This window comes from Syngnathus scovelli, chromosome 4 (genome assembly GCF_024217435.2).
Source record: "Syngnathus scovelli strain Florida chromosome 4, RoL_Ssco_1.2, whole genome shotgun sequence".
Taxonomy (NCBI): Eukaryota; Metazoa; Chordata; class Actinopteri; order Syngnathiformes; family Syngnathidae; genus Syngnathus; species Syngnathus scovelli.
The window spans coordinates 23,202,227-23,218,790 of NC_090850.1; the positions used below are offsets into that span (position 1 = coordinate 23,202,227).

The following is a 16,564-nucleotide window of genomic DNA, read 5'->3' on the forward strand; positions in this document are numbered from 1 at the left end:
GTACGGCAAGCCAACACGGACAAACCAGCTTTGTGAATGTGGGGCTTTCAGAAAACTATATCAAGGCTGTGTCCACAACTCCCTCAAGTACCGTCCCAAGCAGCCACAGAAAACACTTGCGTACTAAAATATATTTATTTAAAGTAAGTTTTACCATCAAGCAATAACTTAGCAAAAGGACTCTGGGGTGAACCAACACCAAAACAACAAACAAACAAAAAATCTTCCTGGGAAAATAATCCAATTTAACCTATGTATTGTTTAAATAAAAATACAACTGCTTACCTTCCTTGCAAGCAGAAACAAAAGGTAAACAATAATCCCAAAAATATCAGTTTACCCCGGCTTAAAAAAAAAGACACATACTGTTATACATTCCAGAATTTGGACCTAGTTAAAACACAATTCTATCTCTTAAATTGATAACTTGTCATTAAATATTTTACAACACATACTACAACTCCCTGGTCCTTTAACTGTGTCAATCTGGTGTTTAGGGGAATCTTTCATCACAAACTAAGAGTGAAAATGCTTTTTAGTCAGCATGTGATCTCATGTGTTTAGCCAAGCCTGAATGATCACGGAAACTTAAGGCACAAACTGAGCAGTCAAAAGGTTTCTCTCCAGTGTGTGTTCTGGTATGAATTCTTAGATGTCCACTTGTAGAGAATCCTTTGCCACAAAGTAAGCAGGCAAAAGGTCTCGCTCCAGTATGTGTTCTTTCATGTGTTGTTAAATGTCCTTTTGTTGAGAAGCTTTTTACGCAATATGAACAGGGAAAAGGTTTTTCGCCGGTGTGTGTTCTTTTGTGATTTGTTAAACTAATCTTCTGAGTGAATCTAAGTCCACATACTTCACAGACATAAGGTTTTTCCCCAGTGTGTGTTCTTGTGTGCGTTTTCAAATGTCCACTTACAGAGAATGCTTTACCGCAAACCGAGCAGACAAAGGGTTTCTCGCCAGTGTGTCGTCTTGTGTGTGCTATTAAATGTCTCTTTCCAGAGAACCTTTGGCCACACATTGAACAGGCAAAAGGTTTTTCTCCAGTGTGTGTTCTCATGTGATTACTTAAAGTAACCTTTTGAGCAAATCCAAGACCACATAATGAGCACACAAAAGGTTTCTCCCCAGTGTGTGTTCTTGTATGGGTGACTAAATGTCCCTTTATCGAGAATGTTTTGCCACATACTGAGCAGGTGAAAGGTTTCTCTCCAGTGTGCATCCTTGTATGTCTTTTCAATGATGACGTGTTGAAAAACGTTTTGTCACACTGAGAACATTTCACATGCTTTTTAGTGGTATGTGTCATACCACCTTTGTGTTCATCATCATTATTTTCATCATCAGTGTCAGAAGAGTGTAACGTTACATTATCATTATCTGATAATGGAGCCAAGAGGTTTTCTGCTTGTGATCCTCCACAGCGGTCTCCATGATCTTTTTCTTCTTTATCGTCACTCTGATCGGCAGTCAATGAAAACTTGTTGATTCCATCCTGCTGCTCAGTGTTGATGAGGCAGGCCTTCGGCTCCTGCTGCTCAGGATGAAGATATTTGTTACTCATGTCTGCAGGAAACAAGACAAACACAGTTGGTTAGGTAATGTTTTGCTAATTCAAGTCTCACAGTGTGATTAAATGCTGTCCATGATATAACATAAATCATAATTTTGCAGGATGCCAAATGATAGATCCATTCTTCATTGAACCGCAGGCAAAAGAAAAGCAAGAGACATCAAGCTGCATTTTGACGTTAACAATGTTAGATTAAAAGTAACCCCGGGGGCAATGTAGCATTGGTGAAGTTGCACAATGCCCAGACGTTGCGCTTCACAGATGAGGACTCGGTTACCCGTCTGGACTCTCTGCTGGACTTTTGTATCCACCTTGCAGCCCTCTTCTCTGGGTCATTTTAGTGTGGGCCAGTTTATTGTCTTTTTCCCCAACTCAGTTGAACAGGTATTGCGTGGCGTCGATGAACAAAAATGGCAACGGTGGCTAAAATCCTACAATGTCCGAAGCAAGTGAGAGAAACGAGTAAACAAACCTTTTCGATTTGGGGCGTTGATGTCGGTTGGGGTCCTCTTTTGTTCAACAACAAAGTTGTTCGACATATTCTTCTGCTTTCATGCTTTTCGTACACATTTTCGGTGGACAAGCACACAACTTTGGAATCACACTTGATTTCGGCTTAGCGATGTGCTGACAACAAGCACGTCTTTTCGTTAGCTGCTAACGAGCTAAACTAAGCATAGCTAGGCTAAGGTACGAAAGCCTGAGAACCCTCAACGTCCACGAAAGCGAGTTTATCCGAATGATGTTTCAATGAACGGTATACTATTCTTATGGCGAATGAAGGCTTCTGTGTCTTCAGCACAAATTTTCGAACATTTATTCCGTAGGGTGCAAGACAAAGCTTGCGAGACTTGCATTTGTTTGCTAATCACGTGATGACGAGACTGTCGACGCGATCTGAGGCGCGCATGCGCAGAAGGTCGACCGACTAGCGCTGAAACCTTTTTACGCCATGGGTAAAAAGTATCTTTCGTGGTTGAAATTCATTTGGACAACAGACAGAAGATGACTTCGGACGGAGGTTCTACAATGTTTTGTAAGGCCACTAATCCTTCGCCAGCGAGTGTATTGCAAACAACACCAAAAAAGCGACACTGTCGTATATGTCCTAGTGGCGATGCCGTACAGCTGTTGCTGTTGTAGCTTCACTTCCGCCTACGATTCGTGTTACCAAACGCAGTTCATTTTCTGTTTCACCCCGAATTAAAAGTGAAATATTAATGATGCTATGAGTACATCCGATCACTGCTTGTACTGGAGTAAAACGTGAGTCGTTAAATCCAAATAAAGTTGTCTCTGTGAACATCGAAGCTTCTTGACCTAGCTTAGTTTAGCTTTCCAGCCGCTAACAAGGTGACAGCTTTGTTATACACATGCAACTGAGCAGAGGTCGCAATCGTAAGGTGTTGTAAATATCGTGTGAAAATGTGTGCAAAAAGTGCGCAAGAATATTACGTGGAGGAACATTTTGGAACAAAAGAGGAGAGCGATCGACAAGGACTTGTAACGGTTGTCACGAAGCTTCACGATGACGAAGCAGGTTTGTTCATTTCCTAATACTTGACACATTGTATATTTTTCCCCTGAATGGAATCGTTATTATAAAATGGTACTGTGCTTTTTAGTACTGTCGTTGTTTTGGTGTCTATACGCCTGTCTTTGAAACTACGTTTACACCCATTTGTATCCACGACAGCACTTTCAAATTCAACATGCACCTCTCAAACACGTGAGGGGGGTGGGGGGTATAAATAGCTAACATTTATCCCACCACTGATGGCTCCAATCCATTTCCCTACTGCTTTTTAGCTAAAGTACTATGAGTGCATATGTAACCCATCTTCTTGTGCCGTGCAGACAATCTTGATTCCAAGCAGCAGGAGTCACAACAGTCCTATGTGAAAGAGGAAGAGCTGGAGAATGATATCACCCAGTTTCCATTTCCTGGTGTCATTATAAAAAGAGAAGATGATGACGAGCAAGGTAAGCGGTCACGGCTTCATCCCAGTTAGTGATCAAAATCACAAAATGAAACTCAAACCACATGTATTTGCCTTCTTGTGTTCTGCAGACGTCGGTGGAGATGTTTGTCCTGAGCAGCAGATGAAAGCGGAAGAGCAGGAGACTAATGTAACAGAGTTTCCATTGACTAGTGTCATTGTGAAGGTTGAAGATGACCAAGAAGAAAGTCATGGAGATCACCATGGAGGATCACAAATAGATGGGCTCTTACCTCCACTATCAGACTCGCCTGACACAGACAATGAAGACTCTCCAGTTGACACGGACACATACTGGAAATGCTCGCAGTGTGGAAAAGCATCGAGTTCAAAGTGGGGCTTGAAAATACACATGAGAACACACACTGGGGAGAAACCTTTTCCCTGCACAACTTGTGGTAAACGATTCACGCAGAAGGGACATTTACGAGCACACACAAGAACGCACACCGGGGAGAAACCTTTTCCCTGCACAGTCTGTGGTCTTGTATTGAGTCAAAAAGTTAATTTGACTAATCACATGAGAATACACACTGGCGAGAAGCCTTTTGCGTGCTCAACTTGTGGTAAAAGATTCTCTGTAAAAGGCCATTTAAAAATCCATACAAGAACACACACTGGAGAGAAACCTTTTGTCTGCTTGGTTTGTGGTCAGACATTCTCTCTAAAGGGACATTTAAGAACACACACAAGAACACACACGGGAGAGAAGCCCTATCCTTGCTCAGTATGCGGTAAACGATTCTCTATCAAGGGACATTTAGTAGCACACACCAGAACGCACACTGGGGAGAGACCCTTTTCCTGCTCGGTGTGTGGTCTTAGATTAACTCAAAAGATTAGTTTAACTAATCACATGACAATACATACTGGAGAGAAACCTTATGAGTGCACATTTTGCGGTAAGAAATTCTCCATAAAGGGACAGTTGATGACACACACAAGAATACACACTGGTGAGAAACCTTTTGTCTGCTCTGTCTGCGCCGTAAGTTTCAGTGATCGTTCAGGATTAGTTAAACACATGAGAACACACACGGGGGAGAAACTGTACTCATGCACGTTTTGCAGTAAAAGTTTCTCTCAAAGATGCACTTTGACAATACACACAAGAACACATACTGGTGAAAAGCCGTACGGCTGCGACACGTGTGAGAAAAGATTTTCCCGTAAGGATCAGGTGAAAAAACATAAGTGTGTTGGTGAAAAGAAAAGTAATCAATGAAATGCAATAATAACTCATTGTGGTAAAAGTGTAAATGTGAAAACAAGTCGATAGTGTTCAATATCTATCATAGAGGCCTAAATTCTTTGAAGATAAATTGCCATTGCTTTCTTTGGTGGAATTATGAATCCTACATCATCATTTGTAATTAAATGTGTAAGATGCTTCACATCAGCGCTGACTCAGAAATTATTACTCAATAACATTAACTCAAGAAAATCTACGCTGACGTTTTAATTTGATTCAGTTACGAAAGTAATACTGGTGTCTTGTAGTAATTGATGCTGATTGAATTTTTGTGTTCAAAGGCACGACCAGAAATGATTGCGTTGTTTAAATATTAACTTTAATATTAACTACATTTTTGTTGGAATTTTCTTGTCTGTCTTCCAAATATAATATGCAACAATTGCAGTAGAAAGGTTTGACATTCCATATGACATTCTCCCAATCGTCAGGACTCTTAGTAAATGGAATTAGCTGACATTTTTCTAGCTTGAAAACCTTCAGGGGACTTTTTGATCTATTTAAATCCAGTCATAATTTGTTCATGTCAAACCAGATTTTAATTCAACTATAATAAATCATTTAACCAAATCAAGATGCTTGATTAAGTCAACGCGTGAGTTGTTGATGTGGAATCCGGACAGCAACTTCCGTTTTGCTCGTCACTCCGCCCCCTCCCGGAAGCGTTTCGAAATTGTAGTTTCAATATAAAATCTGAGGAGCGCCGTCATACGCCCTGTCGCAAATAGGAAAGAAGAAGAAGAACCAAACTAGCTTCTCGAAATATTTCTTTCTGGGCTAGATCTTGACCCACTGAAGAATCGATACTGCACGTCACTTCTTTCATGGAATAAAAAGGCTATTATGCAAAGCTTAATGTCCGGGTAAACTCGTCTCGGTGCACGTTGAAGTTTCTCAATCTTGCTTCGCTTGGCGTAGCTAGCTTGGTTTAGCTCGCTAGCCGCTAACAAAGAGCGACGTTTCTTAGCAACTCGCGAAGCAGAGCGCTCGACTGAGTGGAAAGTATTGTGATTATCGCGTGAAAATGTGCACACGACGTGTGAAAGATGAAGAGTGCGAGAAGGAATTTGCTAAAGACAATGAGCGACAACGTGAACGTCAACTGGACGCTGATTTCAAAAGGCCTCAAAATGCGTTGCACCCAACAGGTTCGGTCCATTTTTACATTCGTTTGTTTGTTAATTGCGTTGCATTTAAAAATATTCTACCTATTCACGGTGTTGTGTTTAAATGTGAGGCGTTGTTAAACTAATATATTGTGTTTTTAAAAAAGGCTCTTTCCCCAAAAATATTTTAGAACATGCCAACTCCACACATGAATGCTGCAGCCTAGATTCGAACCCCCAGCCTCTGGACGGCGAGGCGTGTGTTGGTGTGTTCAAGAGCAGTGTGTTAAGACTTGTTAAAACTGACACCAGACAATGTGTGTTTGTCTTATGCCCTACAGATGACGCTCAAGAGGAAGAGTCTAAGCACCCCCATATTAAAGAAGAAGCGCAGGAGGCGGATATTGGCCACTTGCCATCGACCTCTGTTCCTTTCGTGAGGAATGATGATGAAGACAAAGGTCAACATGAGGAAAACAGCGGTGCGCAGTCTCCAAGCAACAGCTCAATGAACCACATGACAGCTGAAGGTGACGGAGATCACTGCAGAAGATTGCAAGCAGACAAACTTTTGCCACCACTATCAGATTGTGACGACATAACATCGCACTCTTCTGGTACTGATGACGACGACGACGAACACGCAAAAGGTGAAAGGACCTGTCACACTAAGGAGAAACACTGGAAATGCTCCCAATGTGACAAAACGTTTGTTTTCAAGTCAGTTTTAAAGAGTCACATGATGAGTCACACCGGAGAGAAGCCTTTTGTCTGCACAGTTTGCGGTAAAAGATTCTCTCGTAGACAAAATATGACAACACACAAGCGAGTTCATACTGGAGAGAAACCTTTTGTCTGCTCAGTTTGTGGTAAAAGCTTCTCTCGTAGACAATCTATGACAACGCACACAAGAACACATACTGGAGAGAAACCTTTTTCCTGCTCAGTTTGTGGTAAAAGGTTCACTGAAAAGAGGCATTTGAAAACACACACAAGAACACACACCGGAGAGAAACCGTTTGAATGCACAATTTGTGGTAAAAGCTATTTTGTAAAGAAAAGTCTAATCAACCACACAATAACACACACTGGGGAGAAACCTTTTGAATGTCCAGTATGCAAGAAAAGATTCACTCAGAAGGGCTATTTAAAGTTACACAAAAGAACACACAGTGGAGAAAAACCTTTCGCATGCTCAGATTGTGGTAAAACATTCTATCTTGGGAGGGATTTAAGAAAACACACAAGAACCCACACTGGAGAAAAGCCCTTTGACTGCTCTTTTTGTGGAAAACGATTCTCTGAAAAGGGAAATTTGCAGTTACACACGAGAACCCACACTGGCGAAAAACCTTTTGACTGCTCAGTTTGCGGCAAAAGATTCTCTGAAAGGGGAAATTTAGTTTTACACACAAGAGCTCACACCGGAGAGAAGCCTATTGTGTGCTCAGTTTGCGGTAAACGATTCACTCATAAGGGCCATTTAAGAAGACACACAAGAACTCACACTGGAGATAAACCTTTTGACTGCTCAGTTTGCAGCAAGAGATTTTCTGATAAGGGAAACTTAAGAAGACACACAAGAACCCACACTGGAGACAAAGCATTTGCCTGATCATTTTGCTGAAAAAGATTCACTGACAACGGAGATTATCCACAAGAACTTAAAATCAAGGGAACACATTCGGTTGCAGTGTGTGTCGTAATAAAACATTGCCTTCACCAGTGAAGTTTTAAAGAAATACAGGAGGAAATTGACTATTAGTGGTTAAGACAGAAAAGTGTATTTGAGATCCTGAATAAAGTACAAAGCATTTAAAGTGATAGCGTTCAGTGTCTTTCTGTTTTTATTGTCTGGTGAAAGGCACAGAAAAAAACTGTTGTTTTGAAAGCCACAGTCCTGCATCATCTACAACTGCAGTGACATGGTAGTCCACCAAGAGATGAATTCGATGGTCTGATGAGATCAAAAATCAAGTTCAAGGCACCATGTTTGTAGTCAACCAGGTCAAAACTATTCCTATAGTGGGAATCATTGTGGCACTGCAGCAGCTACATGCCACGAGGACGTTCTTTAGCGGCCACAACTTTGAAATTCACCAAAACTATCAGACACTAGTTAGCATTAGTAGCAATCACCTTGCCATTTGTTCACAAATTTTGATCACTTCCTCAACATTCCAAGACAGAATTTAGTTAAAGCAAATATCCACGATAACTTACCAAATAGGAAGGAGCACCGCCAACCGGTTGTCCTCGATACGGTCTGTTTAACATGTGCCTCCGGTTTTTTGAAAAGGACTATTTCCTCTTGGAATTGAGAATAAAATGGAACCCGTTTCCACTCCGACTCGTACAAGGTAAGTTAATATACTTTGAAACGATTCAAAAACTACGACAACGTCACAATACTAATAATAATTTAAAAAATCTTCCCAGACACACGTGTATCGTTTTTCCTTCAATGATGCGCGCGCAGCTTGATCAAGTAGGATGGAATGGAGTCTACATTCATTTATGACTATTTCAAAACTGGTTATCACGATTAAGTAAATGTCAATCCAAATTGTTTCTACTAGGGGGGAGAAGAGTAAATACAAATTCGTTTAACCGATCAATTCAATAAAGCAGGTGGATCAAAATGACCCGGTTTGAAATCGGCGTTCATACCCGGAGCATAAAAAGCGGCGCACTCGGCTCCGGATGTAAACAAACACCGTCTGCATGTACGTCATGCGACAAGGCTCGTCATTAAAGTCCCATCGAGGAGACCAAAACATTGACAAAGGGGCGATGCGAGAGGATGGACTGTCGATCTTCGTCTCCTGTATGACCTTTCCACGACAACGATTCACCCCTAATTAAAAGTTTATTCAATAAAACAAGACAATCCCAGTCGATGTAAAATAGCTGAAAGAATTTGCAGATAGTGTCAACATATCAACAGACCTACACACGTGAGCAGTGCAATATAAACTAAAGTCACCGCACAGCTACATATTTATAAAACATAATACATTGTAGTTACATACTTTATATAATACATTATATTACATGCATAGCATGGTGGGAAGAGAACAATGATAGGGTGGGATCTTGCCAACAAATGTTTTATGGATAAAGACCAGTGAATTTGCTTGCTTGAGTGAAATTAGAGCCAATTAGGCAGGGGCTAAAGCTCTCAGTGGCACATTTCTAAAGCTTACCACAGAGGCAATGACATCAGCCCACAAGTCCAAATCTTCATTGACTGCTGCTCGCCTCACCAGCACACTTGTGCTTCTTCACATTATCTTTACGAGAGAATTTTTTGTCGCACGCATGGCAACTGAATGGCTTTTCACCAGTGTGTGCTCTGGCGTGTCTTCCTAAATGTCCCTTCTGAGCAAATCTTTTACCGCAAACGGAGCACGGAAACTGTTTCTCCCCAGTGTGTATTCTTGTGTGCCTGATGGAATCTGCCTTCAGAGCAAATCTTTGGCCACAAACTGAGCAGGCAAAAGGTTTATCTTCCACGTGCGTTGCCGTATGTTGAATTAAATGTTCCTTTACAGAGAATCGTTCACCACAAACTGAGCAGACAAAACATTTCTCTCCAGTGTGTATTTTTGTATGGTTAATTAAACTTGCTTTTACAGAGAATCTCTGACCACACACTGGGCAGGCAAAAGGTTTCTCTCCAGTGTGAGTTCTTGTGTGTGTTCTTAAATGTCCCTTTTCAGAGAACCTTTTACCACAAACGGGGCAAGAAAAAGGTTTTTCCCCTGTGTGTATTCTTTTGTGCCTTATTAAACTGACGCTGAAAGAGAATCTTTGGCCGCAAACAAGGCAGACAAAAGGTTTCTCTCCAGTGTGTGTTCTTGTGTGCCTCATTAGATCTGTCTTCATATGGAATCTTTTGGCACAAACTGAGCAGGTAAAATGTTTCTCTCCACTGTGTAGTCTCATGTGTACTTTTAAAGTATACTTTGAAATATAGGTTTTCCCACACTCAGAACACTTGTTGTCAGTATGACATGTCATATCACCTGTAGAGTGTTTCTTGTCATCATCATCATCATCATCAGTGTGAGGAGAGTGTGACGTGATGTCACCACTATCTAATGGTGGGGCTAAGAGGCTGTCTGATTGTGATCCTCCACAGCGGTCCCCATCACCTTCATCACCTTCACGCTTGACAATGACAGTTAATGGAAAGTTGGTGATATCAGCCTCTTGCTCTTCCTCTTTAATGAGCGAGGGCCCTGACTCCTCTTCTGTTTTAATTTGGGTAGTCCAAGGCCCGTCTTCCTCTTTAATGTTGGGTGTCTCTGGCTCCTCTTCCTCCTTATCCTCTTTAAGATGGGGATGCTTTGGCACCTGCCTCTCAGGACGAAGATATTCTTCAATGAAGTCTGCAGACGCGCATAATAACAGATTGTTATAGGGGTTGTGTTACATAGGGCATCTGGCCTAAATGGAAAAGTAAAAAGGTCAGAAAAGAGCATTGTGTCATTCTTGATCTAAACCAGGTAAATCGGCAGCTAGCTAGCCCACCAACAGTATTCATTTCAGTCATTTGCAAACAGGTTTCTCATACTAGTGTATAAAAATAGCAGAATGTATACTGATGTCAAACAGAAACAGTACCACTTCACAAAACGAATCCATCGGCAGATTGTGCTAACTCCTAGAAAAATGTCATTTCCAGTAAGGGGGAAAGGGTCATGAATGACTTCAAAGCAGAACCTTGCTAACTGGGAGAGTATGGGTCTAATATGAACCCGGTGTCCCTAGTGCTCATAAATTGGGACCAATGCTTGTCAAATGTGAAGATACTGTAAATGCCCTTATGCAAAGTATGGCGCAAATACTACAACCTTATTATTGACCTCACGAATTGATAGAGCCATTTGGTTAGCTTCAAAAGTGCACGAATGGAGCTATAATAAAAGTAAAAAGTGAACAAAGCCGCTCTGTGCAGCGTACCTGGAGGTGTCTTCAAAACAGCGTCCTGTGGTTGCAGCTCGTCGTCCTCTTTTGCTCGAGAAAGTTCCCCCGCTGACATTCTTGTACACATTTTCACACAATAACCGCATCAATTCACGCTTGATCTTAAAGCGATGTGTCAAACGCGTATTTTTGTTAGCGCCTGGCAAGCTAACTACGATAGCTAGCTCGAGAAGCTGCAACGTGCACCGAGTATACAAGTGTAATTCCTGATAGGAAGACTTGTTACTCTATTGTTACTTTATTAACATACTGCGTCGAAGCTTCATCGTGTTCAGAATGAGCCTGGGAGAGTCATTTTATAAGGTGACTCAATAGGTCTACGGATCTACGTCAAAACTTGTTTTACGGTACCTCCACGTGAACTAACAGCAGTAGTTCAGGGCCGCGGCACTTCATGCGTCACTTCCGCTTCTTCCGTACTTCTTCTGTCGCTCTACTTTCGTGTACATCCAGGGTGACCAAATCCGCTTCACTAAGTAATTCTGAATTAGTACTCAATGTACTGAAGCCTCGATATAGTACGTCTGCTTACCTGGAGGAAAAGAATCATGATTCAATCTTCGTGTACGAAAAGCCCATTCTCAGTGCGCGTAAAGCTTCCCTGGCTAGTTTAGCTTTACTTGCTAGCCCATAACAAAAGGGTCGCGCTTATCATTAACAATTAGCTAAGCAGAGATCAAGTGTGACTGTCTTGTTATTATTTAGGGACATGTGCGCAAAAATGGTGAAAGAAGAGTACGAAGAGGGCTTTTGTGGAATAAAAGAGGGTAACGAGCGTCAACGACTGGACGCTGTCTTCAAGAAGCCTCACGATGTTTTACACGGTTTGTTCACTTCGTATCCTAAATGATTTACTCACTTTTAATCATTATAACATAACTGTTTCTGAATTATTATCAATCTGGGTTGTGTTGGAGGCCTACATTGTTTTCAGCTGCAGTACTTGAAAAAATTTAACGTATTATATATTTATGTCAAGAACTGTGAAGTGGATGTACGACATTTAGTGGTTTATTTGACTCCGTGTTTTGCAGACGTCACTGAAGATCTTCAACCAGACCTGCAGGAGCCAGATCTCTTTTCCATTAAAGAGGAGGGGCCCTCCCACGTCAAAAGGGAAGAAGGGCCAGAGTCACTTCTTATTAAAGAAGAAGAGCTGGAGTTGCATATCACAGAGTTTCCATTGACAGCCATTGTTAAGTGTGAAGAAGATGATCATAATGATGATGATGAGGATGAAAGAGAAGACTGTCAAGGACCCCAAGAAGATGGCCTCTTGGCTCCACTATCAGAGAGTGATATGTCACACACTGCAGACACTGATGATGGTGGTGACGTTGAACACGCTAAAGGTGATGTCTCATGTCACCTTGATAACAAATCCATAAAATGTCATGAGTGTGACAAAACCTTTTTCAATAAGTCACAGTTGAAAAGACACACGATAACTCACAATCTAGAGAAGACTTTTGCCTGCTCAGCTTGTGCAAAAACATTTGCTCATAAGGGACATTTGAACATACACATGCGGATGCACACTAAGGAGAAACCTTTTTCCTGCTCACTTTGTGGCCTAAAAGTAACTCATAAGAGTAGCTTAACAAATCACATGAGAATTCACACTGGAGAGAAACCCTTTGTCTGCTCAGTCTGCAACTTAAGTTTCGGAAGACGTTCATATTTGATAAAACACACACGAATACACACTGGGGAGAAACCATTTTCCTGTGTAGTTTGTGACAAACGATTCTGTATAAAGGCAGATTTAAAAACGCACACAAGAACACATACTGGTGAAAAACCTTTTGCCTGTTCAGTTTGTGGCAAAGCTTTTTCTTTGAAGGGAAGTTTAAGAATACACACAAGAACACACACCGGGGAGAAGCCATTTGTCTGCTCAGTTTGTGGTAAAAGTTTCACTGTGAAAACATGTTTAATAAGGCACACAAGAACACACGATGGTGAGAAACCTTTTGCCTGTTCAGTTTGTGGCAAAAGATTCCATGTGAAGACATGCTTGGTAAGGCACACTAGAACACACACTGGAGAGAAACCTTTTGCTTGCACAGTCTGCGATTTAACGTTCATCGATCGCACAGGATTAGTTCGACACACAAGAACACACACTGGGGAGAAACTGTTTGCTTGCTCAGTTTGTGGTAAAAGTTTCACGCAAAGATGCATATTAGAGAAACACACCAGAATACACACTGGTGAAAAACCATTCAGTTGCAGTCTGTGTGATAAAAGATTCTCTCGTAAGGACCGAGTTAAGAGACACAAGTGTGCTGGTGAGAAAACTAGTGGGAAGTGAAACATGAACTCTGAAGCCAGTTGGCAAAGTGCACACGTGGCCCTAAATAAAACACACATTTTGAAACGGTTCAGTCCAGTTTGTTTCTATGGTCTTGCCATGGCTGCGGCCGGATCTGCGTGAAAGAGAGTGGGAGGAACCCTTTATAGGCATTCAGGTGGTAACATGATGCGTTAGCCACGTCAGGCGAGAAAGAATACGCATGACATCACTGTTTCAGTATCCCTTGATAGTCTGAACTAAAAGTCCAGCACCCTCTAGTGGGCAGAAGAAACCTTTTCATACAGTAGTGACTACACAAGAGTAGAAAATGAACAAACCTGCACTTTGCAACACAACGCACAATATACATATAATTTAGTTTTAAACATGATTTACAAAATATACTTCATTTGCAAAATGTACAGTCTGAATAAACAGAAAGAATTAAGGGTGTATTCAGACCAGAAAAGTCCTTTAGTCCGCTTGTTTGGTCCGGACCGAAAGTTGTTGTTTTTTTTTGTTTGGTGCGGATCCTATTCATACTTTACATTTTGCAAGTGAGGTATATTTTGTAAACACATCCACGCTTGTAATGATCTGTGCTCCCATAGCTCAAAAACAATTTTAACATGCTATATTAAGATAGCAGCAAAGAAGTCTCCAACCCAATTCAGCAATTCAGATTAGGATTTACAGTCACACTCTGCATCAGACTAATTAAATCACTTTAAGGTCTTTTTACATAATGGCATTGATCCCAGTCACATACTGTACATACATCTCATTTGTATGCTTGGAATGCATCTGTAAAATACAGAAGATTTTTGCTGACCCTGTCTGGGAACTAGTTAAGTGCTAAAAGAAAGTTGATAAATGCTATAATATGAATCAATTATACAATCAAATCATGACATGTGTTTTACTGCTTCAATATGCATGCAGTCTGTTTTAAAATGTTAATAACATTATGTGTATTTTGTAAAATCCATTGCAATAAATGATGCATTGTCATTTGAGAACTCACATGCAAAGGCAGAAATGTGCGTGCAGTCAAGTGGCGCTTTCTCGCTTTCCAAACATATCTTCTGGCTGCACCTCTGGGAATCCACCTGCGCATGTGAAACAGGAACCAGAAAAACATGTGTGCTCATGATACTTTAACAGTCAAACAAGCTACGTGCAAGTGCCACAGAATTGCCCCAATTTTGTTTCATTTAGAGCTCAATAAAGGACAACCTGAATATGTTACTCTACATAGTTGAAAAGCGTCCTGCTTGTGCAATTTCCCCTCTATGCCAGATATGGCCCTCCACATCATTTTATGTGGCCCTCGAAGACAAATTGTCCGCCGACTTTACGTGCCAATACCAAAATTACAAATTGTCCTCGCAATTTTTATCCCATTCATCTTTTTGAAATATTTGAACAGTTCTTACTAGTCTTGAATTGCTTACATAGTAGGCCATTGGGCAATTCCAAAATATTACGCACATTCACCTGAAGGTAGATTGACCATCTCCACCGAGAACTCGCACAACCAGGTCTATCTAAGCATAGACGGACTGAAGGCTGAGGACACGGCTGTGTGTTCCTGTGCCAAAACGCCACTGATGACCAAAAACTGATCAATCAAATGGTAACCTATTTACAAACAGAAAGAAGATTCTCCTCATTCACTAATGGTAGCTAATTATGGAACAATTATCAAATTGACCACATCCAAAACGACACATCAACCCGGGCAATTTACCGCTCAAAATATTTTTGAGCTGTACTTTCGGGTGACCACCTGCTCATGTGAAACAGGAACCATAGAAGCATCTTTCGCTCAAAATGAGGCAGAAGAGCACTTCACCCCCGCCCCAAGTGTGCATGTACTGTGCTTCTATGATCAAATTAAGTCTCCAAAATGAAAAAAAGCAAAACATTTGGTAGATGAACAACATAATTACTTTTATTTTTAATATACATTTTAATTTTATATCATTTTTCATGTTAATTTTATTTCAATTTATAATTATTTTATATACATTTATTTTATTTATTGTAATAAATTTGTTAGATGAACAACATAATTACTTAGATTTTTAGTATAAATTGTATATAATTTTTTTATGTTCATTTTATTTTAATTCATAATTATTTGATTGTTTTGTAATTATGCTTGTGTCAAAAGTCACGTTTCGAAGCATGCGCTCGGTCACACCCGCCATCTTGAAAAATGGTGCCAGTATGCAAAGTGAACGCCCCAGCCAGCGCCGTCCTATAAAAGTTACACTCAGGCCCTCGCAGAGGAGACGTTCCCATCAGGAAACCTTCACCTCCAACCATGCTCAGTGTAGTTGTGCTGCTGCTGGCCGCTGTTTCCAGTAAGTGGCACTGAGCCGCTCACATGACCTTTGACTCCTCATGTTTGACATTTAACATGCGCTCCTCCACAGGTGCCAAGTGTGAAGAGTTGACCCAGCCGGACGATTTGACTCTGCCGTCTGGTGAGGAGATGAACATCGCCTGTCAGGTGTCCTATAGTTTGGACGACTACTACACTGGTTGGGTCAGGCAGCCTGCTGGGAAAGGACTGGAATGGATCGGGCACAGAAGGGATGGATGGCGTGATTTTCACAAGAAGTCCCTGAAAAACAAGTTCAGTATTGAACTAAACCCCTCCAGCCGAACAGTAACCCTAAACGGAAAGAATATGCAGCCCGAAGACTCGGCTGTGTATTATTGCGCCAGAGGCCCACAACAACACAAACCGTGGGCGCACTTGAACAAAAATAAAAAAGGAGGAGGATCCCTCTCACAATCGTACATGAAGCATGCAACCGATGACTCCAGTGTTATTGTCTCGTGGCACTCTCTGAAACTGTAAGCAACGCCACACCAGCACCTGCAGAATTTGGATCCCAGGGCAATCAGCTTTCCTCTTTCATCACACATTCCCGAAACATCTAGATCAGTGTCTCGTGAGAGCCCTTAAAAAAATAAAAAATAAACTCCTGCTATGATAATGATGAAAACATTGGTGATCATTTTGGTGAGAAATCATTAACATTGGGCAATTCCAAAATAATACGCACGTTCACCTGAAGGTAGATTGACCATCTCCACCGAGAACTCGCACAACCAGGTCTATCTAAGCATAGACGGACTGAAGGCTGAGGACACGGCCGTCCGTGTGTTACTGTGCCAAAATGCCAACGATGACAAAAACTGATCAATCAAATGGTAACCTATTTACAAACAGAAAGAAGATTCTCCTCATTCACTAATGGTAGCTAATTATGGAACAATTATCAAATTGACCACATCCAAAACGACACATCAACCCGGGCAATTTACCGC

At 41.2% G+C, this 16,564-nt stretch overlaps 5 protein-coding genes across 7 annotated transcripts; 3 read left to right on the forward strand and 2 right to left on the reverse strand.

The window, feature by feature from the left end:
• Window positions 1-116: 116 nt before the first annotated feature.
• On the reverse strand, window positions 117-2,452 carry LOC125967001 (gastrula zinc finger protein XlCGF57.1). The gene is made up of 2 exons (XM_049717654.2): window positions 2,046-2,452; window positions 117-1,566 (listed from the first exon to the last, which is right to left on the reverse strand). Exons 1-2 carry the CDS (start codon window positions 2,110-2,112, stop codon window positions 536-538), a joined length of 1,098 nt encoding a protein of 365 aa, XP_049573611.1. The 5' UTR covers window positions 2,113-2,452; the 3' UTR covers window positions 117-535.
• Window positions 2,453-2,471: 19 nt separating this feature from the next.
• Window positions 2,472-4,972, forward strand: LOC125966988 (gastrula zinc finger protein XlCGF57.1). Of its 2 annotated transcripts, none has more exons than XM_049717638.1 (3): window positions 2,472-2,609; window positions 3,431-3,556; window positions 3,645-4,972. In XM_049717638.1, exons 1-3 carry the CDS (start codon window positions 2,579-2,581, stop codon window positions 4,796-4,798), a joined length of 1,311 nt encoding a protein of 436 aa, XP_049573595.1. In that variant the 5' UTR covers window positions 2,472-2,578; the 3' UTR covers window positions 4,799-4,972. The 2 variants fall into 2 exon arrangements, with proteins under 2 accessions (XP_049573595.1, XP_049573594.2); XM_049717637.2 differs by lacking the exon at window positions 2,472-2,609 and adding an exon at window positions 3,013-3,113.
• A 534-nt stretch (window positions 4,973-5,506) lies between these two features.
• LOC125966983 (gastrula zinc finger protein XlCGF57.1) lies at window positions 5,507-7,755 on the forward strand. The gene is made up of 3 exons (XM_049717630.2): window positions 5,507-5,973; window positions 6,123-6,197; window positions 6,273-7,755. Exons 1-3 carry the CDS (start codon window positions 5,850-5,852, stop codon window positions 7,544-7,546), a joined length of 1,473 nt encoding a protein of 490 aa, XP_049573587.1. The 5' UTR covers window positions 5,507-5,849; the 3' UTR covers window positions 7,547-7,755.
• Window positions 7,756-8,152: 397 nt separating this feature from the next.
• LOC125966977 (gastrula zinc finger protein XlCGF57.1) lies at window positions 8,153-14,010 on the forward strand. Of its 2 annotated transcripts, none has more exons than XM_049717614.2 (3): window positions 8,153-8,291; window positions 11,629-11,747; window positions 11,958-14,010. In XM_049717614.2, the coding sequence occupies exons 1-3, from the start codon at window positions 8,260-8,262 to the stop codon at window positions 13,235-13,237; spliced, it is 1,431 nt and encodes a 476-aa protein (XP_049573571.1). In that variant the 5' UTR covers window positions 8,153-8,259; the 3' UTR covers window positions 13,238-14,010. The 2 variants fall into 2 exon arrangements, with proteins under 2 accessions (XP_049573571.1, XP_049573570.1); XM_049717613.1 differs by lacking the exon at window positions 8,153-8,291 and adding an exon at window positions 11,318-11,487.
• On the reverse strand, window positions 8,782-10,979 carry LOC125966996 (zinc finger protein OZF). Its single transcript, XM_049717649.2, has 2 exons — window positions 10,900-10,979; window positions 8,782-10,325 (listed from the first exon to the last, which is right to left on the reverse strand). The coding sequence occupies exons 1-2, from the start codon at window positions 10,976-10,978 to the stop codon at window positions 9,175-9,177; spliced, it is 1,230 nt and encodes a 409-aa protein (XP_049573606.2). The 5' UTR covers window position 10,979; the 3' UTR covers window positions 8,782-9,174.
• Window positions 14,011-16,564: the final 2,554 nt, after the last annotated feature.